Source organism: Hemicordylus capensis, chromosome 3 (assembly GCF_027244095.1).
Source record: "Hemicordylus capensis ecotype Gifberg chromosome 3, rHemCap1.1.pri, whole genome shotgun sequence".
Lineage (NCBI taxonomy): Eukaryota > Metazoa > Chordata > Lepidosauria > Squamata > Cordylidae > Hemicordylus > Hemicordylus capensis.
In genome coordinates, this window is record NC_069659.1 from 221,620,828 (window position 1) to 221,648,074 (window position 27,247).

General features: G+C 44.0%; 1 protein-coding gene across 16 annotated transcripts in view; it reads left to right on the forward strand.

Annotated features, from left to right (window-relative positions):
- The window catches only part of GRID1 (glutamate ionotropic receptor delta type subunit 1), a 1,034,570-nt gene that overhangs the window by 849,744 nt on the left and 157,579 nt on the right, over positions 1-27,247 (forward strand). For all 16 annotated transcript variants that reach the window (XR_008318672.1, XM_053305288.1, XM_053305300.1 and 13 more), the window contains one exon: positions 2,064-2,183. Coding sequence is in view for 15 of the 16 variants with exons in the window: in XM_053305288.1 (XP_053161263.1) it covers positions 2,064-2,183 (120 nt within the window). In the remaining variant the exon portion in view is untranslated. The remainder of the gene's footprint in view (positions 1-2,063; positions 2,184-27,247) is intronic.

Consider the following 27,247-nt stretch of genomic DNA (forward strand, 5'->3'; position numbering starts at 1 on the left):
TTCTAATAGCCCCATGGTGGCCCAGGAGCTCATGGTTTCCGATCCTGAACCACTTGGTGGTGGACTGGATACGACTGCTGGCCTTACCAGCCCTGTTGTCGCAGGAGGAGGGTTGGGTGTTCCACCCGGGTGTTCAGACTCTCCATCTGACAGCATGGAAGGTCTTGCCGACTTCCCATTGAAACTTAAGGAACTTTTGGTGGCTGCCAGGAAGCAGTCCACGTGCAAGGCCTACAATCACAAGTGGACTTGTTTCTGTTCATTCGCTTCCCTACAGGGGTTTGATGCATGTAATCCATTTGTACAAGATATATGAAATTATCTGTTGTCACTTAAGGAGTCTGGGTTAAAGCTTTCCTTCCTTAAGCTTTCCTTCCTTTCCTTCCATTGTATTTAGCGGCCATTGTGGTGCATTCTCCCAATGACCGAGCTTCTTGGATTAAGGACCCAGTAGTTAAAAGTTTCCTAAAAGGTTTAACGCATATGTTCCCAGACGATCCGGTCATGTCATCTGCCTGGGACCTGTCAGTGGTGTTAGCTGGTCTGCTCCAACCACTGTTCGAGCCTTTGGCCTCAATTGATCCTCATCTCCTTATCTGGAAGGCCACCTTTCTGGTGGCCATTACCTCTGCCAGGAGGGTCAGTGAGTTGAGAGCCCCAAGGGTTGACAAGCCGTATCTGCAATTCCATAAGGACAAAGTCATGCTTAGGTCAGATGTCCAGTTTCTGCCCAAGGTGATGTCTATGTTTCACCACTCATCCCTGCTCACTTTGCCCGTGGTTTTTCCAGATCCTTCTACGGATACGGAAAGGAGGTTACACTGTTTGGACATTCAAAGGGTATTATCCTTCTGTGTTCAGAGGTCTGCTGAGCGGAGGAAGTCCACTGCCTTGTTTGTTCTATAAGATGGACCACGTAAAGGTCTACAAGTCTCAGCCCAATCCATGTCTAGGTGGATTGTGTCCACAATTGAGCTTTATTACCAATTGGCTCATAAACAGTTGCCTACGACGGTTAAGGCACACTCTTGTTAGGTCTGTGGCAGCCTCCATAGCCTTTGATCATGCTGTTGGATGCTTGATCGGTCCCATTGGATGCTATATGCCAGGCAGCTACCTGGGCCAAGCCACATTCATTTATATGTCATTATGCAATTGATTTCAGAGCACAAAATGATGCTGTATTTGGCAGGAGTGTCCTGCAGTCGATTTTCAGTGGATAAGTTTGTTTCTGAAATAAAATTTCTGGCAGATTATATATTGCTTCTGTTACTTCCCTCCTCCTTGGGTGCTAGCTTGTTATGCGCCCATTAGTGTAAAAGACAGAGACCACGTCAAAGAACTACAGGTTACTCACCTGTAACGTTTGTTCTTCTAGTGGTCATCTGTCCTTTTACACATCCTTCCATCCTCCCCGTGGGGTTCACTGAAGCTGGACTCCATAACTGAGGGGATGAGGAGTGGCACAGCCGCATATGGCGGCTGGAGGCGGGGTTCCCGCCCAAAGCAGTAGAATTGAGCTTGTTAGATTCTGACGAGGTCTCTGCGCAGGTGCATAGACCATTAGTGTAAAAGGACAGATGACCACTAGAAGAACCAACATTACAGGTGAGTAACCTGTAGTAACTCTTAACCAGCTATAACACAAACCATGGTTTCACATTCTAGGCTGTGACCAATTTTTAATATGATAATTTTCAGAAGCAGAAAACAAACCATAGTTAAGCATTGTGTCTGCTCAGGCCCTCTGCACAAATTCCATTTTTGATCTAAATTAAACATTTTCTACTTTTGTTCTGTTGGCAGTTCTTGTACAAGTTAGAGTTTCCATAGCACTTTCAAATCTTGGTCGTGGCCAATATTATCTATTCACCCCACCCCACCCCCCACAAGATACTATCCTCAGTCTGTAGACTGTAGTGGGCTAGTGTTGAGTATTTAGTGGATGATGCTAGGTTCATATTAATCTCATACATTTGCAAGATACTTTATACAGGTGTAAAATGTGCTTTGAGAAACCAAATTTTAAATGGGTCCTAAAAATTCTGACATTGTTTCCTTAGGGCCATATCACTGGACTCACAGGTGCTATGGAGTTCAGAGAAGATGGTGCCAATCCCTATGTCCAATTTGAAATACTTGGAACCAGCTACAGTGAAACCTTTGGAAAAGATGTGCGGAGGGTAACACTATTTTCTTTCTTTTTTCTTTCTTCCCCTCTCCATTGAAAAAGAATGGCACACTGCTTATGTGGGCCGGGCGGGGGGGAATGCTGTCATTTTAGAATGGACAGTAGGAGTGCCATTGCTCACAGCTCTGAAGTCGTTAGCTGTGGAAATAATATTTTCGAATTTCTCAGACACTTAAACCTTGAAAGATAACAATTTTAGACTGTCAGGAGAGTCTCCAGGAAATTGTTCTCAAATGTGTCATATTCCTTAATCTATTCCAGCACTGAAAACTGTGAGCATAATAGTTAAGATGGCACAACTCTGTTCCTAGCTATTTCCAGGTGAATTATGGTGTAATAGCTGAAACTAAGGCTGGTCCTAATCAGGAAGCTATTAAATTTCCAGTCTCTATAACACCTTCCAGCAGAATGCAGAAAATGGCAAGATTTAGTGTGGCAATGGGTGGTTAAAGTAGAGAAAGTAAGAAAGAGAGTATTTAGCAAAGGAGAGACAATTTAAGACTAAACTGTGCTACATTACCCTGGTGGCTGATATCAATTACAGAATGCCCGGGTGGGGGGGGGGGAGAGGGGGAGAGAGACAGACATTTTAGTCTTCTCTTTCCAACTATTTTTGCTCTGAAAGTCCCCCGCCTCCATCCTCTCAGGGTACTCTACCTGTGTTTGCAAGGTAAAAACATTTCTGGAACACTGGTTGGAGGAGCGGGGAGGAACTGGGGATTATTTTCGAGAAAAATGCCTGTCAGTTGAAGGATTACACTCTCTTTCTCTCTTTCCCCCTCTGCATTGCAGGCCCCCACCCCCACCCAAGGGTTCATTGCAACAGGGAAGCAATTGTTGAGCTAACATTACATGCAGCTGCAGTGTAGCAAGTCATCTGACTCTTTGGAAGAAATGCAAGTGCAGCTGGAGGCTGATAGTGACTGAAGCAATGAAATGAATAGTGAGGGTTTTGCTTCAATTGTCAGTCTAAGTGTGTGTGTACCTACCTGTTTGTACACACATATACCTGTGTTTTGCTTGTATTGGAGACGCAAAGGTTTGGCTGAGTTAGTACTTAGTGGCCGAAATCCTCAGTAATCATGTGCCCACACACCAGGAAGAAGAATCTCCGCTGTGGAGAGCTTGTTGAGCTCTCCAATGGTTATTGCATTGTGGGGGAGGCCATTTTTTTTGCCAAAGTTCTCTTCCTTCAGAAGTGTCCTGAGCCACTGGCAGAAATTATGCCCCACCCTTTGTGCAATAACCACTGCAGAGCTCAGTAAATTCTCAGCAATGGCGACACCCCTTCCTGGTGTGCGGGTGTATTGTTAGTGAGGATGTCAAGACACTGCCCCCTCTGCTTTCAGTCTCTGAACCCACTGCACAGCCCTGTGTTATTTCATTAAAGTTATTATGGCCATTTTCAGTGTGTTACACATTAAAGGTTTTGTACAAAGTTTCCTCCCCTTTGCCTCAGCTCTAATGTTTAATCCTTAAGGGGCTTAAAGGCAGGTGTGCTTTGGTGCAAAAAGTTTTGCTTAACACAGGGGATTGTACTAGATGAATCCAGGGGCCCTTCCAGTTCTGTACATCGTATATTGTGCTCAGGACAATGGGTAGATGCCTAGACATCTCTACACTCCAGACTTTCTGCGGTTGATTGGCTAAAAACATGCAAATAAAAGTGTATTTGATCCTATAGAGATCTAGACTGGACAGTTCCGAAGGATTCCAGTGATGTTGGGTGGGGGACGGGGAGGAGGTCAGAAGAAGAAAAACAATCTTTCTGTACTTGCATTTAAAATAAAGTTAATAAATAAAGTTTCTTAATCCCATAATGGAAGGCTAGCTAAGAAACTCTCAGGAGATTAAGCAGGTGTAGAATAAAGAGCTTATCTGAAGAAGTGCCCTCATGGTGTAAATTAAATGTATATGTTACAGGTAATTAGATGGTATTAAGAATATAGTGCTATGCCAATACTGCTACAGCAAATAGGATTTGACAGTGCTTTATGTTTGACCTTGATTCTGCAAAGTCAATGCGGTCTAGGAAGAACCCTGCTAGGGTAGGACCTCTGCCTGTAAGAGATTTTCACTTAGGAAAAACATGCCTGTTAACCAATTAATTGTGTTACAATTCATGTACCAGGCATTCTACAGAGTAAAATAAGCAAAAAGGCCAGGTCCCTGTTCCAAGAAGACTACAATCTAAAACAGGTTTGTGAGTTGGTTCTGTGTTGGATTTGTCCCTTTGCAGCATCCCATTCAATGTAATTTTGCACACGACTGAGGGTGACTTGTGCTGCCTTCGGTAGAGCACAAAGTGGAGTCTTGAATAAGGTGACAGGTTGTGACTTTCTAGGCATGCCTGTAGAATTAGGCCTTCAACATTGGGATAAAATATGTAGCCTTTGGGCTCAGAAGCCATTGAATGAACATCTGCTGCATGAAAAGTGTGCTTGCTTGCGAAGATGTTGCAAACTGATTTCCTCAGTAACTAGTGGGAAAGATGGGACAAGACCATGGGAAGAAGCAGTGGTTTTGTTGCTGCATAAAAAGTTACATGTTATGGAATGCTGAGTCAGAAAACAAAGAGAAAGTCATAGATATTCAGTGGTTTATTATTATTATTATTATTAATTTACATTTATATCCCGCTTCCTCCAAGGAGCCCAGAGCAGTGTACTACATACTTGAGTTTGTCTTTCACAACAACCCTGTGAAGTAGGTTAGGCTGAGAGAGAAGTGATTGGCCCAGAGTCACCCAGCTAGTTTCATGGCTGAATGGGGATTTGAAGTTGGGTCTCCCCGGTCCTAATCCAGCACTCTAACCACTACACCACGCTGGCTCCTGAACTTGTGGTCATGTTTTTTGAGTAAGGAAATTATGAGAGGTCAAAGAGAAACAAGGAGACCGATGAGAGGCAGGGTGCTCCAACTACTAGATAATCTGATATGTTGAATTTCAATAAAGTACAAGGATGAGTTCCGATAAGGCCAGTTGTCTAATACTGAAGTCTGTCATGGTGTTCTGTATCTTTAGTGTAATTATTGTCTTCGCTTCTTAGAATTATTCTGCCTTCCTACCCTTAGAAGAGTCATCTTGTTTTTGTTATATTTTTATCCTATCCTTCCTCCAAGGAACTTATGGCAACATGCATGGCACTTCTCCCAAACTTCATCCTATGCCTTTGCTGGATAAACTTTCCTATCGTATTTATCCAAGTTCCAAGGGGAGTAGTAATATTCAGTGACTATCAGAAGACCAGATGTAACCACTACATGATTAAGAAACTGTGAATACCGAGGCATTGAGTCAATGGGGAATTGGTGGTTAGGTTCCCAGTTGCTGGGAAAATTGGAGGGGAAATGCTGACTAGGGGCCACATTTGTGGGGGAGGGGGGGAAAATGGGAGGAAACTCCTTACCATGCTTTGCTGCTCCCCCCACATCACGCTGTACCACCAGAATGCTCCAAAATTGGTCAAAATTGCAGTTTTTTGTTTTTGTTATTAAATTTGGAACCATTTTGTGGCTCCGAGAAGGCCATTTAGAAATGCAACAGGGCCTTAGCCCTTAGGCCAAGCTTAAATTAATTAATTTGGGTACAATTTTAAATTACTAATTAAATGGACCAATTCCAGTTCGAATGGTTGGTTGGTTGGTTGGTTGGTTGGTTGGGGTGGGGTGGGGTGGGGGGTTCACCCATCTAGATAAGCTACAGTCTGGGTTATTTTTTCCACCATTACCCCTTTCCATGTCTGTGTTCTAAATTTCTTTCACGACCTAATAGAGTCGGTGTTTTTGCTGATCGTTTATCAGTGTTATGGATTTTCTGCAAAATAATCAGAAAATTTACTGTGGTGGTGGAATTCAGAAAATTTCCCCATGCTCTACACTGATGTGATATGACACATTTGATTTGATATGACAGGTTTGACTAATATATTTAGTTAAAAAACTTTTAAAAGTGCTCCATCTTAATTTTACATACTGTATAAATATCTCAAAACTTTTCTTAATAGCCACAAGTATTTGAAATGAAGTATTTTATTAGTGAATATGATAATAAAGCACATTTAATGTGGTTTTAAAATCACATTTGAATACACTGAAAGTTTTATGTGACATTTATTTTTACTGGAATATATGTAAAAGTTTAAAGACAATACATAGTAGTGTTTTATATGACAGCTTTCAACCTTCACAGCTCAACAAAAGAAATGAGACATTACCCTGCGTGTTTGCAGGAAGTGAAATTAACATTAATTGCAGTTTTAGTTTTGCTTTCACTTTCAGTCCAAAAGGGGTAGTGCTAAAGGCTTGCACTGGGCCCCTGTGGTGCTTCTGCTCCACTCCCCACCCTTGATTGGCACATTGTGTTGCACTGTTTCATAACATCAATTATTATTTTTAGAAATGGAAGCTTTTCTCATGAAAAATATAGCAATGGGAAATTTTCTGCCACACATTACTGTCCTTCACTGTATCAGAGTTCTCAGAATACAGCTCAGGGATGTACCCAGATTGTCTGAATCCTCCAGTTTGGCAAGGGTTAGTAAAGATTCATCTCGGAGAGTTACTCCTTTACTGATAAAGCTACACTGGCTGCCAATAGGTTTCCGGACCAAATACAAAGTACTAGTTATAACTTACAAAACCCTAAGTGGCTTAGGCCCTGGGTATCTAAGAGAGCGTCTTCTTCACTATGAGCCTCCCTGCCCATTGAGGTCATCTGAGGAGGTCCGTCTCCAGTTATCGGCAACCTGTTTGGTGGCTACACAGAGACGGCCCTTCTCAGTCGCTGCCCCAAGATTGTGGAATGCACTCCCTGCTGAGATACGATCCTCCCCATCTCTGGCAATTTTCAAAAAACACCTGAAAACCCATCTTTTCGCCCAAGCTTTCTCAGCTTGCTAAACAATTTTGAGTTTTAATCTCTGGTTTATTTTTAAATTGTTACAGTAAATTGTATTTAAGTTTTTTGTATATGTTTTTAACTGGTTATATGCTATTGTTAACTGCCCAGAGATGAAAGTTTGGGTGTGTGTGTACAAATTTGATAGATGGATGGATGGATGGATGGATGGATAGATAGATAGATAGATAGATAGATAGATAGATAGATAGATAAAAATAATAATTTTTATTATTGTTATTAAACCCTTCACTATGCCAGAGACCGCAGATTATTTTCATAGTAGGCTTGCATACCAACACAATGGCATGGGTCCTGGTTCCATTCCAAAAATGCCTTCAGTAGACAATTTCCTGGGTTCTGACCCAAGCTTCATAACAGAGGTTGTCTGGGGTGGAAGTCAGTGGTACCCATGGGCTTTATGAGTGCTACTGCCTTCTTTACTTGTTGTGCCACTGTTACCTTCTCTCCAATGGTCTTTCAGTTTGTGCTAGTCTTTTTATGGTTGGTATGTGGAATAAATGCCCCATCTAAGAATAAAGCCAGCCCTGATTTTATCTTTTACAGAAGTACTCTTCAACCTTTTTGGATTGTGGTCCCACCTGTATCCCAACCCACAATATGGGACTCACTTCTAGTTTTCTACCACAAGCTTCCATCTTTTTCCATCTTCCTCTAGGGTGACTGGATTATAGACTACGGAGGACAAGGCTCCTGTGCCTTTAATAGCTGTATAGAAGAGGGAATTTTGGCAAGTGCTGCTTGTCATGGGTACAAGAAAAACTGCACTTGCTGGAACTCCTCACCTACAATAGCTATTAAAAGTTTTTTTAAAAATCAAAGCTTAAGTAAAGTATAAAGGAAATGGTGGTGGTGCCACCTCACATATGATCTACATTAACCTCAGGGGCATACAGGCCTGGAGATGAGAGGAATGGGCCCCTCTCTATCTTCCTCTCCTTCTCCTGGCCCCATGTCTTTGCTGCAGAAGAACATCAAAAGAACACATGTAATATAGTGCAGCAGATTAACAGAGGACAGGAGAATACAGTTACAAGGTGTAAACAACAGCAGAACCAAATAATACAACAGTATCAGCTTTGTAAAATACGGGGGGCGGGGAGTCATGCTTGTTACCAGAAGACCAGCTCTCCTCCCCTTCTGTGGGTTCCAAAGGAAGCTTCTGTTCCAAGCTGAACAATTTTTGTCAGGGCTGCAGCATGACGGGATTTAAAAAAACAACAATATTTTTCATTTGGAAAAGTCAGGTGAAGGGATATTCAGGCAAACCAGTTTAAAATTAGCAAACAATCCAGGATGCTAGGCTAGCTCCTCTCTTCCTCAACCCTCAAGTATTGTGAGCCATTCTGGGAGCAAGGAACAGTTTTTTGAGAACTTGTTTGGTTGAAAAACAATTGAATATATTTTCAACCACCACCACCACCACCAACCAACCAATAACCCCCCTCCAACTGCCACCCCCTTTCCTTTCCATAGAGAGGAAAATGACTCATTGCAAGTTCCATGGGGAAGATCACATGGATGAGGACTTAGAGCAGGGGCGGGGAACCTTGGCCCTCCAGCTGTTTTTGAACTACAACTCCCATCATCCCCAGCCACAATGGCTGGGGATGACGGGAGTTCTAGTTCAAAAACAGCTGGAGGGCCAAGGTTCCCCGCCCCTGACTTAGAGGGAAGAACCCAACCTTTTAAAAGTTTAAAAATAGCTGCAGCACAAACAAGGGGTTGGGGCAGAGGGACCAGACACAAAGGAAGGCTTTCAATTGGGGATAGAAGCACTCTCTCTCTCTCTCTCTCACACACACACACACACACACACACTCCATAAATGCATAAATGTGGGAATCAGGGGGGAAACAAACCACACACAAAAGCACACAGATAAGGGTTGTTTGTTTGACTTTCCTGAACTGCAGTTCAGCTGGGGGGGGGAAGAAACTTTTGAGGTGGCAGGGCTCGCTATCACCAACACTCCTGGCTTTGGGACTGGAGAGAGGGCAAGGACTGGCCTTGGGGGTGCCCTCAGAGGCTGTGGGCCAGGAGACATTTGTCTCCCTTTGTCTTATTAATGGTTAGCCCCTGATTAGGGTCCTTTTCAGTCATGATGAAAGCAAAGACATATCTAGGCACAGTGCCCATGGGAGTGCGTTTGCAAACTCCACCCTCACACTGAGCACATGTACAGCATTGGACTGCCCAGAGACAACTAAACACTTTGTCCACACTTTGCATAACAAGTGAAAAGTACTATGGTTGAGAGACAACTTACTTGTGCATTCCAGCCTACCTGCTGAAGACCAATGTTTTATAACGCAAATATATAAAATCTTATGCCTTATTTATCTTTTGTTTTGCAACATCACTGTTCTATCTATCTATCTTTTTTTAAAGCAAGGTTTTTCAGTTGTTTTCCAAGTTGTTTGAAATGGAGGCAGAATTACAATCTCACACCCATGCTGTATTTTGCAAAAAACATTCTGTTTTGAGTGATAACATTTACCATTGGTTATTCATTTATGCCATTGCATATACTTTTTTAAAAAGCTTCATTTTCTTGAAATATCATCTGTTTCGTAAAATCAGCCTTGCTGTTTCCTTTAGCACTTCCTGAAGCAGATTGCAGAAATCATTCCTGGTAGCATTTGTGATTTCACTCAGTAGGGTTGAAAAATGATTTATAAGATTTGCTTACACAGTCTGAATGCTTTTTATCCCTGTTGTTATTTTAGAAGAAATGTATGCTTTGATAAACCAAAGCAGCTAGTTTAAGAATATATTGTTTAGGGGCATCAGTCATTAGATGTCATTAATGAAACAGGAACCAAAGGAAGGCCAGAACATTAAAACTATGTAAGAACATGAGAACAACCCTGCTTGGATCAGGCTCAAGGCCCATCTAGTCCAGCATCCTTTCCCTCGGTGGCCCACCAGATGCTTCTTGGAAGCCTACAGGCAAGAGATGAAAGTATGCCTTCTCTCCTGCTGTTGCTACCCTGCAACTGGCACACAGAGGCATCTTGCCTCTGAGGCAGGAGGTGGCCTATAGCCATCAGACTAGTAGCCATTGATAGACCTTCTCTCCATGAATTTGTCTAAGTCATCACCACATTGTGTGGTAGATGTAGCTTGGATTGACTGAAGTAGCACATTGTGTGGTAGAGAATTCCATAGGTTAATTGTGCACAGTGCGATAAAAGCACTTCCTTTTCTCAATCCTAAACTTGGTAGGTAGGTTTAACTCATGACTGGTTTTTCAAAAGGGAAGTAATGTGGCCCACAATGTCCTTCCATGCTCAGTTCCATAATGTCCTTCCATGCTCCTTCCAAGTCAGTCTGGGCCCATGGTGAGCAATTAAGTTACAGGAGAATCCCATTATTTGTGGGGGCTCTGTTCTGGGAGTGGGGCGCAGATAGCAAATCCATGAATAACGGGGAATAAGGGTTATGGGAATGTGGGGTTTAGGTTCCCGCACTGCCCCAAATCACCCCCAAAATGGCAAAATGGGCCAAATAAATTATCCTACTGTGATCTACTGCCCTTCACTTGTTCATGGATGCCCCCCCTGAGTAAAAAAAGTGGCCCAAAATTGGTTGAAAATTGCATTTTTGGTGCTGTTTCCCCTTCAAAATGAGCCATAAAATGGTTCTGATGCACAAAATGGCAGCTGGAAATGACCTTCGTACAGGGGCAGCTTGTGAACTCACCTCCGGGGTGTGTGTGGCTTTTTAAACTGTAAACAGAGCCGGTGCTCTGTGCTGCCCAGCAGCCCCCATGGCGGGGAATCACCTCCGTCACTCACCTGGCTGCTGGCGGGGGCTCGCCTTCGTGGGAGCCAGGTGAGTGGCAGAGGCGATTCCCCACCGCGGGGGCTGCTGGGCGGCACGGAGCACTGGCTCCATTTACAGTTAAAGAAGCCGCCCCCTGCCCCCCCCCGGAGGCGCATTCACGAGCCGCGCCTGCCTTCATAATCATTTCCAGTTGCCACAGATATGCAGATTACTCCCTTTTTGCCATTTTAAGATCTCATATACTGAGGTTGGGTGTCTATTACCTGACTGCAGATAAGAAAAATTGTGAGTGCTGGGCCCGCAATTAATGAGGTCCTCCTGTATATGGGAGAGCCACTTTCAGGGAGGAATGGAGGTTGGTGGGTCAGAAAATGCTACCAGCGTGTTATCTGAAAATGCTACCAGCAAATCCCATCGAATTGCTGCCATTTCTTCCACAATACCTTACTTTCCTCTGGGATGGCAAGTAACTGGCAACTGGTGGAGCACCTGGTAACGTCCAGGGAGGTTAATTTTTAATTCTTAATCGATACAATATTCACGAGTACCTGTCAAATTGGAAAGATTAGTACCATGTCAGTACTAATAAATTCAGTTTATTTCAGTGATTAACTGATTTCCTTCTCTGCAGTATTGCACAGCTGTGATACTCTCTTGATCTTTCTGAAAATCCATTCAGATCACAAATGGGATATCATGGCATAGCTGAAAGGCTATAAAGTCTGCAGCAGCCTGCTTTCTCCCTTTCATGCATACACAAAATCTCTGGATGTTAAGGGGAAGGTTAAGAAATGGGAAAAAGCTCATAACAGAACATGTTTCATAACCTTGACTATGTGATTGCAGTGCAAGCTCCATAATTTACTGATATATTTTAGAAAGCTCTTTAGGTTTGCAGCAGTGGGGGGTCGGATCAGTCCCCGCAGCTTGACATTCATGAAATGTTCTGCAACAATAAACTGGTGAATGGTTATGAAGGAAATCTTATTTTCAGTACAGAAATAAGCTGTGTTTGTCAACACCTCTTTACTATAGAGTGTGGTCCTATTGCCAAACGTTACTGTTTATTAATAGGTGTGATGCAGGAGATCGGTGATTAGGACCTCCTGTGTTTGGTTTTACTAATTTGGAAGAGTGTTTTTAACCCTTTCTTCCTCTGCCCTTTCCTAAATCAAAATGCTCCCCTCACAAGCTGCTGTTAGCTTTGCAAGGGAAAAAGAAAGCAGCTTCGATGCTTTCATCAAAGCATCAAGTACTGATGACAGCTTTGGCAAGGGGCAATCTAGACTGAGGGAAGGGAGATAGGGAGAGGTTAAACACCTTCTTCCGGAGTACCATGTACCCAAACTCCAAAAGCCATGGTTTTTAGATAGATAGACAGACAGATAGATAGTCCTCCCTCCATCTATCTATCAAAATATGTGAGATTCTAGTCACACATCTCCCATGTCATGTCTCCTTTGGCCCTTGGTGAAGCTCTGTTAAAGTTGCATATAATTACTTTACAGGACGGAATGACTTGAGGATTGCAGTCAAATTGTTGTTTCAAGAATTTTTGTTCAAGGAATGTGATGCTTACTGGGATGTCCTGAAAGGGTGACATACTGAGGAAAAATATTGAAAGTAGTCCTATCATCATTACATATTGACAGTAAAGAAATTCTTAACTTGTCCTTTTAATTTCAATGGGATTACTTTGAATAATTCCCCTCAGTATGTCAGCTGATATTTATTATGTCTGATATCCTGACTAGTAAAGTGCTTTGGAAGGAAGTCACACTAGTGCAATTGTGCTAAGTTTCAGACTAGAGCGGCACTACTGCAAGAATGCTTGTGTTTGCACAGCTGTAGCATGTCCAATTAATTTTAAAGATAATTTTTGTGCAAATGCGCCATTACTTTTTTGGCATAGATTCAACTTGCTTGTACGTGAAATAATGTATGAGCAAACCAAGTTTAGTGCTCATGTGTCGGTGCCATGCATAGCCTCCCGGCCAGTGCCTCGAGAACCTCTGTGATGTACTGCACTCTCGCATGGTGCATTATAGGAGTTCCAGGGGCTGGAAAGACACACCCCAGCCTCTGACCATCCATGCTTCTGGCAATAGCCAGAAGGAATGTGCACAAAACTGGTTTGCCCAGTTCGGTTAAAGTCCAAACCTGACTTAAACCAGAACAGCCATGTTTGGTTTTGGCACCCCTGAACGAGGGGCCTGGTTGGGTTTGAACCAGTTTAGGCCCTTATTAATTTTGACCAAGAATACCTTATGTAGATAGTTTTAAATTATATAGGTTTATTATTTGTATCATATTAAATTATTGGCATACAGTATTTAGATTCTTTGTTGATACTGTAGTTTTTATGACAAACCATGGGGGCTATTCACACGTGCAGGCAGAACTGGGCTAAGGAAGCCCAGCCCAGTTTTGCTGGCTTATGTGAACCGCTGGAAGCTGCATGTCTCCTGGTGGCTGTGCTGTGGCAAACCCACTTAGCCCACCACTTAGCCCGGGTTTGGGCGCATTTAAACGAGCAGCCTCATTCGGTTCAAATTTGAACCGGTTTGGGGGTACCATCCGCATTAAAATTTGTAAAAGAAAAAAAAGGCAGACTTACTGTTGCTGAGGGCTTTGATGACCTCCAGGGGTGCTGGTAGTTCCCCCTCCCTGCCGGCCTTCCTCTGGTCTTCTACAGGCTGTTTTGGCCCATTTCAGCCATTTGTGAGTGCACAGCGGCCTCAAAAATGAGCCCTGAGACCACCAAATCCCTCAGCCCTGGAAAGTTCACCTTTTTCAGAAACACAAATCTAATGTGGATGGCACCCCCAAACCAGCCAGGTGTGTGTGTGTTCGGCTCGATCTTGAGCCTTCAAACCGAGCCAGTTTGAGGCTGAGCTGGCTCAGGGTCAAGCCAGCTTGCACATCTCTAGTAGCTAACAATTGTCTGGGAAGGTGATTCACCCACCCAGGAAGGATCCCTCGATCGTCTGCTGGGGTTGGGGAGCCTCTTAAGGCTTCTTCTCCAGCAGATTAGAGCCCTTTCTCACTGATGGTGAGAAAGGGCTCATGGTGTATTTCAGGCAAACCACAATCTAAATCCAAGGTTTGTTGTTGGTTGGTTTGTCCTAGCCATGGTCTTGCATGGCTTCTAAACCTTCAGTTGTGGTTCAGTTTCAGTGGCTCTGCTGTTTCAGAGTTCTCGCATAAAGAGAGGCAAGCCTAGATCATGGTCATTAAGGAGAAGGGGTAGAACCTGAGGAAACCACAATATGTTGAAACCAAGCAAGATCTGGTGATCAACTGTGCCATCAATCCAGGTTTGTAAAATAAACTTCAAATAAACCATGACTCTATATTGTGTACCACCATATGTCTGCCATGCAAATTATGAAGCTACTAGAAAACCATGTTCACAAAAGGTTGTGCTATGATACATATGTTAATTTTTAAGGTATCACAAGACTCTCTTCTGTGTTTAATGCAATGGAGTGAAGGCTCACACTGTTAAGTTCTGTTGACTTCTCTTTAAACCTTGAATTTATCTTCATGCAGAGGGAGAGAGAGGGAGAGGGAGAGAATGCCCAAAGCAGTTCTTGAGCTGCAGGAGAGTGAGAGAAAAGTGTGAGTGGGCACAGTGGTGGAGTTTCAATGGCAGAATTTGTGTGCTTCAAAACACTTTGCAAATTAACTTTTAATAAATCCTATGATATCAACCAAATCTTAGGAATTATCTGCATGTCATTGGGTTTGCTTGTAACCACATTGTCTGATTAGCACATTGGGGATGGAAGTTATTAACTACCATAACAACATAAGTGTAAGCTCAGTGATTTTAATTAAGAAATCAAATATGTGGTAATTTGGGTTCAATATATTCAGAAACTAAAAAACTCAAACTCTATATCATCTGTTCTCTTGTTGCTGAAAATTAATTATTTAAAATTAAGAAAATTAAACAAGGAGGTTCCTTGCATCATGTACCTTAGATGTCAGTTTGGTGAACAACAGGGAATGCTGCTGTGCTCTCATGGAGCATGTGTGAACTCAGGATTTTTAAAAATTATCTCTGCTTGGCAACACAGCAATCTGACATGAAGCTGAGATCGACAAACTGATGTCAGACCCCAAATTAGAGGCTTCAGCTTCATGCCAGGTGTGTGTTTTGTTGGTATATGCAGAACGTTCTGAGCTTGGAACATCCCAACTCGAAATGGGCCATTTCAAGTGTTTTGAGCTCAAAACAGAACACCCTTCAAATGAAGGGCCTATTTCAAGCTTGGAACAGTATGACCTTGTTCCAAGTTGGAACATTTCAAGTGTTCCAAGCAGTGCCAGGGTGGGGCAGCGAGGGGTGGCAGGAGCTACCTTTAACAATCATTACCTGGGTACTGCTCACACCTGCCAACTCCCATGAGCAGTGGCATCCGCATCTCTCCTGGCATCTCGTGCCAAAGCTGCCCCATCTATGGTACTCTTCTGGCCTCTTCGAATGTGTAGCAGCCATTTGTGTGCAATGTGCTGCAGTGGCATTTGTGATACAGAGGCAATGGTTTTCAAAGGTACCTCCGGCCACCGCTCACCACCTGCCCTGCTCAGAACACCTGAAAACAGAGCTTTTTCCATCAGAACAATGGGCTCGACTAGTTGTTCTGGCAGAATGTTCCAGGGATTTGCATTCCATTCCAAGCTCAGAATAGAATGCAAATCCTGTTCCGTGCACATCCCTAGTGCATTGTCAATGAGAGGACAAGATGGGGACAGGGCATCAAAAAATAATCCAGATATATACATATGTTTTAATATAATTATAATATTATAATGTATCAAAGGAGGGAAGCAATAGCCCTATCCTTAGATTGGGTAGAAGTAAACAGTATAAATGATGTTTTGTTAAATACTACATTTGCCACTGAAGAAGACTCAATTAGAGCTGAAACACATCTGGCAACAGTATATCCATGAACAGATGCTGGCAAAACTATATGTTATCCCTCGGCTAAAACAAGACATTGGGAAGACTGACTTGGACTTCTCCCATCTTATTGATGAACTTTTGGACTATTGGACTATTGATGATTGAGTTTTATAACTCCGTACGTAACTGGACAGCGTTCTCTAAGAGTATAGTTTTATAATAATTTTATTAAAACATATGTACACTGGTCCCTCTACTTACGAAATTAATCCGTTCCGAATGCACATTTGTAAGTCGAAAAATTCGTAAGTCGAAAAGCGGTTTCCCATAGGAATGCATTGGGAATGGATTAATGCGTTCCGGAGCCTAGAAAAAAGACCCAGACCCCCAGTAAGGCTTGCAAACTGCACAGGAACATTTCTTTTCAAGAATAAACAGGCAGTAAACAAGCAGGCAAGTCAAGGAAACCGCATGTAAAATTTGTAAGTCGAGGAAACCCCATCTAAAAAATTTTAAGTCGAAAAAACCGCATCTAAAACCAGATCTAAAACTGCCGTTTGTAACTCGAAAAATACTTATGTCGAGTAGTTTGTAAGTCGAGGGACCACTGTATATATCTGGATTCTTTTCTGATGCCTCGACATATTGCTGAACCCATACAAGGTTTTGTTTTTGTGTGTTTGTAGGACAAAGTGGAGACAACAGGAGAGGTCTCCAACAATTCATCAGTGCAATGCTTTGTGCACAAATACATTAAGTCCTAGTAACACAAATAATTGAACACATTGCTGACCAAACACATCTCAATTGCCCTCATCCTCCCCCCTCCCCACACTTCCATCATAAGAATGGGGGCTTGTGCGCGGCTGTATTTTCATGCAGGAGGTTTCCATCCACACCTATGTCCTAACTGCATTCCATGTCACTTGCTTTGCATGCACGTGGTTGATGGCCACACCCATCCTGCATACTGCTGGCTTTGCATGTACTAGGTAGACATCTCCATTCCTCCTCCTCTTCCCTCATATGAAAAGACCAGGGTAGTGCCCCATGCCCTGCTTCTCTGACCATCTACTTGGAAAATCACCACCTGCCATGCAATCTCAGTATTCCAAAATAGCTTCGCCATCCACAATTGGCACTGGCACTGCCACAGAAAGCAGCCATCCTGGGCATGGAAGTCAGAAAGTCTGGGCAAAGCTGTGAACGGAGGCAGAGACAGGAGTGTTTGTGGACCTCTCAGCATGTCCAGTCATAATTGCAACAGCAGTTCAGGAATGAGACCACCTTCACCTGGATCTCTAAGCCGATGGCGCAGAGAGTCTTCCAATGCATTGGGGCACAGTGTAAGGAAAGACTACAGCACCTAAAGAGGAAATTCAAGGAGATGACTACCCACAACAAAATGTCAAGAGTGGAGCCAAAGAACATGCCATACTATGACCAGCTGGCATCAGTCCTTCTGGATTGGAGAGACATAACACCCGGGAGCATGGCTGGGAGTGCGCACCCCATCTCACAGAAGAGGCAAGGACAAGCCAGATGGCACCACCAACCACCATGCCAGGGAACAACAGGTTCCCTGCACAGGGATCTATGTCAGCCACCCCTCGTCAGCCACTGCCTCCTCTACCCATCCAGGTAGTTCCATGGCAGCCACAGTCACAGCACAGCATGCAACTATGTCAATATTACAGGCTCAGGCCACAGAAGCAGCAAGTTGCTCACGGTGGCAAACGTGTTACACAGGCCTCCCCTTCCCATGGAGCACACACATGAAACTGCTGCTGAAGCTTCCTGGGAAGGCAGAGAGTGCAGTCCACCTCTGCTTGTGAAGGTTGTGGATGCTCAGGGATAGACACTTCAATATGCACTGTACTCCATAGGCTCTGAGGAGGAAGATGATGAGACACAAATTGAGACCCTTGAACACCTAACACCCACACAGTATGTTGAAAAGGACAGTCAAGGATCCCTACTAGAGCGGGAGTGTGTGGAGGGTATCCCACTCAGCACAAGCAGTTTCCTAAAGCAAGAACAGGACACGCAGCCATCAGAAGAACTGTTCCTGCATCCCCTGACTGATGTGTTCTCCAGGATGGGCAGCAAGAGAAACTTTCCAGGATTCCCAGCAACACCTTTGCTCGTTGAAGGAGCTGGCGGTTCAGACCATGCTTCAGAAGAGCACCATCTCCAGTCCTGGCCACAGCTTTTTGTGCCTAGGGATGATGGGAGTTGTGCTCCAGCAACATTGGTAGAGAACTGTTCTTCCAGGCTTCCCCTTAAGATCCAGGGGACAACTTTTAGAGCAGAGACCTTGAGATTCAGAATGAAAATAAATGTAGAAAACTTTTGTTTTGTTTTGTTTTGTTTTGTTTGTACACTGCCCCAACTTGCATCTTGACTTAACATAAAGCAAACTAAAACAGAAATCAAAACCTTAAAATAATTTTTAAGAAGTCTAGTTAAAAAGCTTGGGTGAATAAATGTGTCTTTAGAGATTTTCTAAAAGCTGCCAGAGATGGGAAGGATCTTATTTCAGCAGAGAGTGCATTCCAAAGTCTCTGGGCAGCAACAGAGAAGGCCTGTCCCTGTGTAGCCACTAGGCGGAATCATTTGAAAAATGATTCCAGCTGCCACTCTAACAAATGACACCTTTGGGACATATACGGTTCACAGAAATCATGTGAAGCAGAAAGAGGGAGTAGATGCAAACACTTTCTGCAGCTCTTAGAGATTTGTATCTATCCCTTAAGAAGAATCATGTGGTCTATGGAGGAATTTCTCCAAACATGTTTGGTATGCTGCTTGCAAACCACTTTAGAACATGTTCAAGCTATGGTTCTTAAAAACCATCTACTCTCTTTTCACAAGTCTCCCTCCAGATTTATTTTGCAGGCTATGTCCCCCCCAGGAGAACCACTGTGATAGGAGGATGTGCCCACTCATCCTGCAGCTCCAGAAGAAGGGCCTGCACCCAGAATGCCACTCTCCAATGTGGCGCATGCTCCTCAGCACAACTGAGGAGCAGGAGGCATGGGTATCACTTGCAGCTTGCAAGGGACCTTGTGGCCCAGAATGCTGAGAGTTCACAGATCACATGCACCCTGTACTCAGAACTGGACCACAATGAAGACCAGAGACAGGCAGATGATAGGAGGAACTTCCAGGCGGTCTCTGAGCACATAATGCAGGAAGTGGTCAGGACCATGGAGCACTCCATTGCTGCAGCAGAGCGGTGATTTGCATCCTACTGTATATGGCCTACCTCAAGAAGATGGCTGAATCAATTGCGAGATTGGCCAAGCAGGCACCAACTTATCTTCCTCACCACAGCAAGTGTACCAGCCACAGGTTCGTATGCAAGTACCTTACATGCCAGCACAGCTAGGTCCAGCCCAAGGCACCCCATCCTTGGCACCTCTGCAGGCTATGTAGGCAACTTTCATGTGTCCACAGGTGAGGCAAGGGCCCTCTGGGCTCACACATCAACAGCCGATACAGCATGCCCTTCTCTCAGGTTCCAGAGCTGCAGTACTCACTACCCCAAACCCAGAGCAGGGCCTCAAAAGGAACACACATTTACATTCAAAGCATGCTTGGCCACACACACACCCAGGAAAAAAAACCACTTTTCAGAAAGGCAAGGGTGCACACCCACACCCCTTCCTAGGTTGCAGGAAGGGGAAAGGACAACATTGGAGTGATGGTGGTGGGCAATATCCTCCTATTCTTCCTCAAACTTGGATGAGGATTAAGACACACATTCAGAAGAACAGTTTCTGAAAAATGCTTATTCCAGGGGGTTCTTTGACTTAAAGTTCCATTTTTTGTTCACTACTGCATTTCTGTTCTTTAAGCCATTGTGTGTGGTTGCTGCACATGCATTTTGGTGAATGGTTGTCTTCACAAAAACCTTCAGAATTTTTGTTCTTGGGCATTTCAGTTTCCATGCAAAAAATGTTTTTTCAAGCACCCCTGTGGCTGGGAATTCCATTGCAGGGATGCAAAATGTTGATTTTTAAAAATGTTTTCACTCAGTAAACACCTTTTCTCTCCCTCTCCCCCTCCCTTATTTCAATAAGATTACAGCAGTGCATATGACACAATCAAGGATAACATATTATATATATGTATAACTGGGGAAATTTTTTTTTTTAAGGATCCCTTAAGTGTAACTTTAAAATAATAAAATACAATCTACCAAGAAAAAATGGGGAGGCAGGGCAGGGAAGGCAGGGAACCGCCTTCAAGCCAACATGGCACAATAACTGGACAGGACCAAATCCATATGCGTAAGTGGACCTTCATACAAATTATGCCTCCAACATCTAGAAGTCTGCAACCAGCCCTTATGAAACATTTTCAGAGGTATCCAATAAACAAAGAATAAAAGTTTCTGCTGTATTAACCTCATTTTGAGATCTAAGGAGGAATGTTTCACTGCCTTCAAAGCTATGCACCATTGGTTTAATAAAATAGGGCATTTGTTTTATAGCTGATTCCCTCATACACACTTGGAAGTCTTATGTGGATTTAACTAAAGGTTTATTCAGCAGTAATCCTTCTCCTTCATTTTCTCCATCTCCTTTCCCTCCCTTTTCCTTTTTCACTCCTCCCCACACTCTCTACAGGATCCCTAGAGGCATCCTTAGCCCTGGACCTTGGGGCCCTGGTCAATAGCCTCCATGGTCTGGGGGCCTCTGGGGGGCCTCCTGCCACCACCCTGCACTCACCTTGCTGCTGCCCCGCCATGCTGAACCACCAAAATGTACCTTAATTTTAGCCACCAATGTGTGTGGCCATGGGGCAGGGGTGTGGGGGGTGAGCTGAACAGGCCTCCCCCCACTCCACGTGTGCAGAGGAGCACGTTGCAGTTTTCAAGGGCCTCAGGGCCAAACGGGCAGACCCAGTGGCCACCGTCACCACGGGGCAGGGGTAGGCCTGCTTGGCTCACCCCCCACCCCGCCTCCCCGGCCACACACATTGGCAGCTAAAATTAAAGTACATTTTGGTGATTCAGTGCAGTGGGGCAGATGTGGGGTGGTGGCAGGAAGCCTCCCAAAATGCAGGGGGGCTTCGCGCGTGTGTGTGTGTGTGTGTGTGGGTCATCATGGTGGGGGCAGTCCAGGTGCCAAAATTACCTAGGTGTGCCACTGAAGAGCCCCCTTAAGACAGATGTCCAAACTGCAAAATATAACAGGATAGGATACAACACATCCCTTCCCTTTATAACAACCAAAAATTGAATTGATTTAAAATCTAGTAACAAAGCCTTGAAGTCTTTTAGGTGGTCTCCTTTCATGCACACTTCTCCTAAGTCTTGGGTCCTCTGGCACAGGAGCTGTTCATTCTTCTGGAATGAACCAAGGATTGTCCATCACTTTCATCAGTCTGACCTTTGAGGTCAAAACTGGAGGCTGAAAAGCTCCTGGCTCTCATGCTGCCCCAAACACCCAGAGGAGTGCCAGTGCCATATTAAAATTATTTTGATCAAGAGGAGGCCACTACATGCCTGCAACCCTTAAACTATTTGAAGTCAATTCACTGGCACAACTCCTCTATGGCACTCAGCTGAGCCCTTTTCCAACTTTGCCCCATTTGAGTTTGTCCCATCCAAATTTCTAAGAACAGTTCTCCATGTACCATGATACGCCTCTAATACTAGCCTACATCTAGAGGCAGGTCTGGTTAAAGCGGAGTCCAGAGTTTGGATGGCCATACACAACTACTGGTTAAGACTATCCCTCATCCCACTGGGTCTAGCCTCCCTTTCATTACAGGACAATTATCAATCCACCTGGAAATGAAAATTTCTGACAAAAATGTCATCTCTGGGCTTCTCCCCTCTCCTCTTACTTTCCATGGGTTACAAACAGGCAAAAACACTCAATGCATAGGATATAGAGCGCCAAACCAATTTAGGCAGCGTTCCACATTTCCTCATCAATGAAAGACTAAGATACATTGCATCTCCTGCTGTATACCTCACACAGCTGGAAACCCAAAAACACAGAAGGGCCTTCACCCTGGCCCACTGTGATGCCCTTCTTTCAGCTGTGCTAGAGGGCAGATACAGCAAGACCCTCTTCTCAGAATGCCTGTGCCCCTGGGGTTCTGGTCAAGTTGAAACAGCAGAGAATGCTCTCCTCCATTGCACATTCTCCAGAGACATTCGTATTGCCCTCATCCTTCCATTATTAATAAAGTCCCCTGGTTGCTCAGGCCAATTCTACATCTCTCTCCTGCTCTCTGACTTTAACCCTGTTAAAACTCATAATGTTGCCAAGTTTTGCGCAGCAGCATGTAAAAGTTGTCGGGTCCTGACGAACAGCAAGAACTAAGATTTCTTTTTTGCACTTTTTTTTTTGCTCTATGTTCACATAGTTTAGTTTAAATTCCATAGCATTTTATAGTCTTATAGATTTTACTGGCTGATTTTAAGGTTTTAACTACTTAAAGCTTTCATATAGTCTTACTCATTTTACATTAAATTTTACCCATTTTACTATAGTTTTAAGGTAGCTCACCACAACTTAGCTATATAATAGTGTATACCTTTTAGCCTCTCTACTGTCTTCTCAGTTCCAGGCATAGCCTGTTTTATTCTACTTTATTCTGGTCAAAGACCGTAATAAAGATTGATAGATTGATTGAAACTGGAGGCAAGATCAAATTCCTCTTCAAGTCCTCTTTTGAGGAAACCTGTTATTGGAGGAAGATCACTTCATTCTGGTTAAAATTTGTTTTCTCTTGTGTAGGACTGGCCTCCCTTATTAAGACTGATTGTTTTAGATTCAAGTGGAAGACGCAAATTATTGATAAATTGGCTCATTATGGTTTCTCTCAGGATGAGATTATCAAAATGGGATATGATCGAGCTAAGATTGAGATCAAACAACGTATCATGGATAGGGAACTGCAGAAAGAGGTTGCTTCCTTGCCGAATAATGTCTTTTTGGGGGATCAAACACCCAACATTAAACCAGCTAGCTCTCTAAGTTTAATCATCATTCCTAAATTTAGACGTGCTCTGACGCTCACTCGTCTAAATGCGCTGCCATCTGCTGTTATGGAGGGAAGATTTAAAGGTATCCCTTTCTCCGCTCGACTTTGCCCCTGTGGGTCCAGTCAAGTGGAAACAAGTGCCCATGCCATTCTATATTGTAATTTTTATAGGGACGCCCACTTAAGATTAGTGTCCCCTTTGTTGCAACGTTTTCCTGGGCACTTGGATGGTTTTTATTTGAAGTACCTATTGACCAGTCTTGATGATGAGCTAATTAATAAAATGGCTAGGTACTGTTATACCATTTGTTACATCCGTTTAGGCTTTCAGTAATGTTTTGTTTTCTTTTTTCTGTGAATTTTGTTCTATTATTGTAATGGAGGGCTCTCTGTTCTTTTTGGTCATCAGCAAGATCTGTCTGGAGTTTATTACAACTGTCTTAGGTTTATTCTGTTAATATTGCGTTGCAACTTGTGTGACCTACCTTGCTGAGTTTTTGCAAGTATTTATGTTTTACTATGTATTGGTCTATGACCGCAATAAAGTAAAGTCTAAGTCCTCTTTTGAGATCAAATTCCCTTCCCTCTTGTCTCGTAGTATGTATGCTGGAAAACTTTGAACTGTTCCATTTCTTTCCATCATCCAGTAGGACAGAATCTCCTTGGATTTCAATGATTTGTTTTGGTCCAAAATATTGGGGACATCCCTTTCTCACTTTATAAGGCAGCCATACTAGAACAAAGTCCCCCACATGAAATTTTTACTGTTTTGCACCCTGTTTCTGATCTACATACAATTTATATTTTTGTTTCTTCTCCCTTACCTAATCATGAACCTCTGCATGCTCAGGGTGAGATGGCATGGAAAGCCCTATCAGTTGTTGCCTTTGGGTAAATTTGGTGGTAGGTCTGCATCCTCTCAGCAGTTCAAAAGGTGATTTTCTAGTAGTAGGCTGAGGAGTGGTTAGATAACCAAATAGAGTTTCATGGATTGCCTCTTTCCAGGGTTGTTGTTGCGTAGTAGCCAGTTGAAAACTTTCTTTCACTAATCTGTTCATTCTTTCCACTTGTCAGGCCCTCTGTTGGGTGGGGGTGAGAGGTTCCATTGTCCCCTGGTGGAGAAGAAAGGTTATACTGGGCTCAGAGTCTGGTAGTCACTGTGAGCAAAGAGCTACTGCCTGGCTTGTTCTTCTCACAAGCCTTTCCCAGTAGGGGTGTGCAAACTGGTTCGAGGTAAAGCCAGCTCGACCTTGAACCAACTCGGCTTGAAGGCTCAACCACAAGCCTAACCGTGCCCGGTTCGGGTGCGTCTCGGGCCCATCTCAAGGGGCCGGGCCAGTAAATTTGATTTACAGTGCGATAGACCTACCACTGCTGAGGGCTTTGGTGACCTCGGAGGTGCTGCAGTGGCTGCGGGGGTTCTCCAGATGCTCCCCCTCCCCCACCCTCCCCCTGAGTTTCCCCAGGCTGTTTCAATCCATTCCAGCCCTCTGTGTGCACACAGTGACCATTTTAGGGGCCACCACACATGCACACTGGCCATTTGCATGACCCAGAGGAACTCGGGAGAGGCCAGCGGGGGAAGGGGAGCTTCTGGAGACCCCCCCATGACCAAAGCAGCACCCCTAAGGCTGCCAAAGCCCTTGGTGATGGAAAGTATACCACATTTTAAAATAAATTTACTGCCCCCCACCCCCTTGAGATGGACCCGAGAAAGGCCCAAACCAAGCCCAATTCTGCTTGAGGTCATGCCTTCAAGCCGAGCCCTCAGGCCCTCGGTGTTGGTAAGTCTATCATATTTTTTAACGAATTTACTGCCCCTCAAACTGGGCCTGAACCAGTTCGGATTTGAACTGAACTGGGCCTGGCTTGACTGTGCACAAAACTGAACTGGACCTGCTTTGGCTTGAGTCCAGTTTGATTTGAGTTGAACTGGGTTTTCCAGTTTTGTACACATCCCTATTTGCCAGTCTTACTCTGCAATGCCCAGTAGAAGACAAAGGGTTCTTGCCAGGTCTAATAATATAAATTACATTAGGACTGTGATGTTTGTTCTTTAAAATAAAATGTTTTTAAAAGGGACCAAAAAACCATGAAACTAAATGTTTTAGCTGAATAAACTGCCACCTATCATTTAGAGATAACTCAAACTCAGCTCTCAAAGGTTCAGAAAAAACAGCTTCAGGAGAGATCAATTGCTCTATTGTAATGATGTTATGAGAGGCTCAATTAGCCCCATACAAATATTTATAAGCATTTTTCGAACATGGGTTCTCCCACAATGTAAGCATTCAGAGTGTGGCCATCCTGATTCAGCCTCTGAAAGATCTAAAATTTACTGTGTGCATATCAAAAAGCTAGTGGGTGTGCACACATGCCCACGCCTCAGAGGGAACACCGGTGGATAGGTAACAAATGACTGCTTTAGCTGCCATAAATTGTAAGTGGGAATCTGTTTTAAAGCATTCTAAATGTGTAGTCGGACCCCACTTTTAGGAGGTATCCAAGACTGCTGCAGTAGTTCCTGCAAAGGACTGCTTTGCGTTCCTGCAAACAAAAGTTAGCCATGAGTTAGATAGCCCTAATTTAGAGTGGTGTGTGCAATATTCCGTTCATCCCCTTCCCTTCATAAATAACCCTTTGCCCCAATGTCAGTCTAAAATAGAATGGATGCTTGTGTGAGGGAAAAAGCACCTAGAGCAGCGGTAGCCTCACCAGGTACAGTGCAGTGTTTCCCTTAAGGCATGCTAATGAGCATGTGCCATAGATTTTTTAAAATGTCCACTTAGTTAATTTTAGATTCTACTCAAGAAGGCCCCATTCTCAGTGCATGGACATGGCCACTGCCTTGATACTGATGTCGAGAGCATAACTCTTTCTGCACACATATGAGCATAACTCATTCTGTGCATACATGGGGGGAAAGTAGAGGAGACACTTGTGCAGTCTACCATTAACCAGTAAAAGTGAGAAGAGAGGGGCCCAATCCTCTTTTCCCAGGGGGTGGAGGAAGGGGCCCCCAAGACCCTTCCTTCCCAACTGGGGAAGACAGTTTGTCTTTCCCCAGGGAAATTAAAAGAGGACCCCCCCCTACACACAAGGGGTATGTAGGGATCCTCACAGCAAGAAGTGAAAAGCCCTTTTCCTGGATGTTTAATTCCAATGCAGGAAGCAGATTCCCCCTAGGGAGTGTCCACTTGCTGTTTGTAGGCTCCCATCCAATGGTGAGCTATGGGTTTGCACTGCAGTCGCTACCGAGGGGTGTCTCCATGACTTATCTTTTAAATGCAGCGATTGTAAACTACATGCATCAAACCCCGCCCCCCTTCTCTTTAAATTTGGATGCTTAAATTTGGATGCTTTGGATGCTTCTCTTTAAATTTTGGATGCTTTGGTCACTCCTCATGACCAAAGGTGGTAGTCACCTGGCTTTGCCAGGTGCCACCTTTCTGGGCAGGTAATAACCCCCAGAAACACCAGCAGCAATTAATTTGCATGAGATCCAACCTAAGCTCTGGGAGCTGCTGCGCAGATACACACAGCATCATTTTTTCTGGTGGACTGTCCCTTCTTCCCTCCACCCAGCCCCCAACCCATCACCCCCTCTCCCTAATTTCTCAGTCACTCTCCTGGTCTCTCCCCCAAGATCCAATGCCATCTGGAAGCGCCCCTTGCCATTCTGGGATATCAATAATTGTGCATGACTTTGTAGCTTGGGAGTTCTTGCAAAGGCAGTGGTGCAAGTGGTGTGAGGAAAGGGTTGAAATGTCTTTGTTCTTCCAAAGGCAGGCGATCAATGCCAAAAAGGCACAATCACACTGAGCATGCCCCCTCTAACCTTGCAACCAATAGTTGTAAATTTACTGATGTGCTGATGCCTTGCCCACAGTCTGGCGATATGAGCAGAACAGAGCTTGCTGGGACACAGCTTCAGCGGGCTAGGAAGAGGGAGGGGTTCCTCTGCCCAGATACCAGAAGTTGTTGAACCACAGTTGATTAATCATCTGTGGCATGATTCTTGGGTTCACAGATTAACCACAGCTTCGTCTACCTGAGGTTTGATGCTATGTCTGAATATGGCCAGAGTATAGTGTCAGCTGAAAAAGTGGGGAAAGGGACACATTATCTTGCCTGCAGCATGGTGGATGAATTTTGTTGCCCTTTTTTGAACCTGCACAAATATAGATGAAAAGAGGGGGCAGGTAGGTTTGCAGCTCATAAATTAAGCTTATCCCTAGTTATCAGGACAGTGAACGTGAATCCTAACTAATTTCACTACACTGAAAATGTGATGTTTGTCTTCACCCTGAGTTGTACAGCACTGCAGAAACATGGCCTGATGTGGTGGTGGTGGTGTAGGAGCACTGATCGCTTGTCTAGATAAAGACTCTTTCTAAAGATTTCCTCTTCTATTTAATGGTCT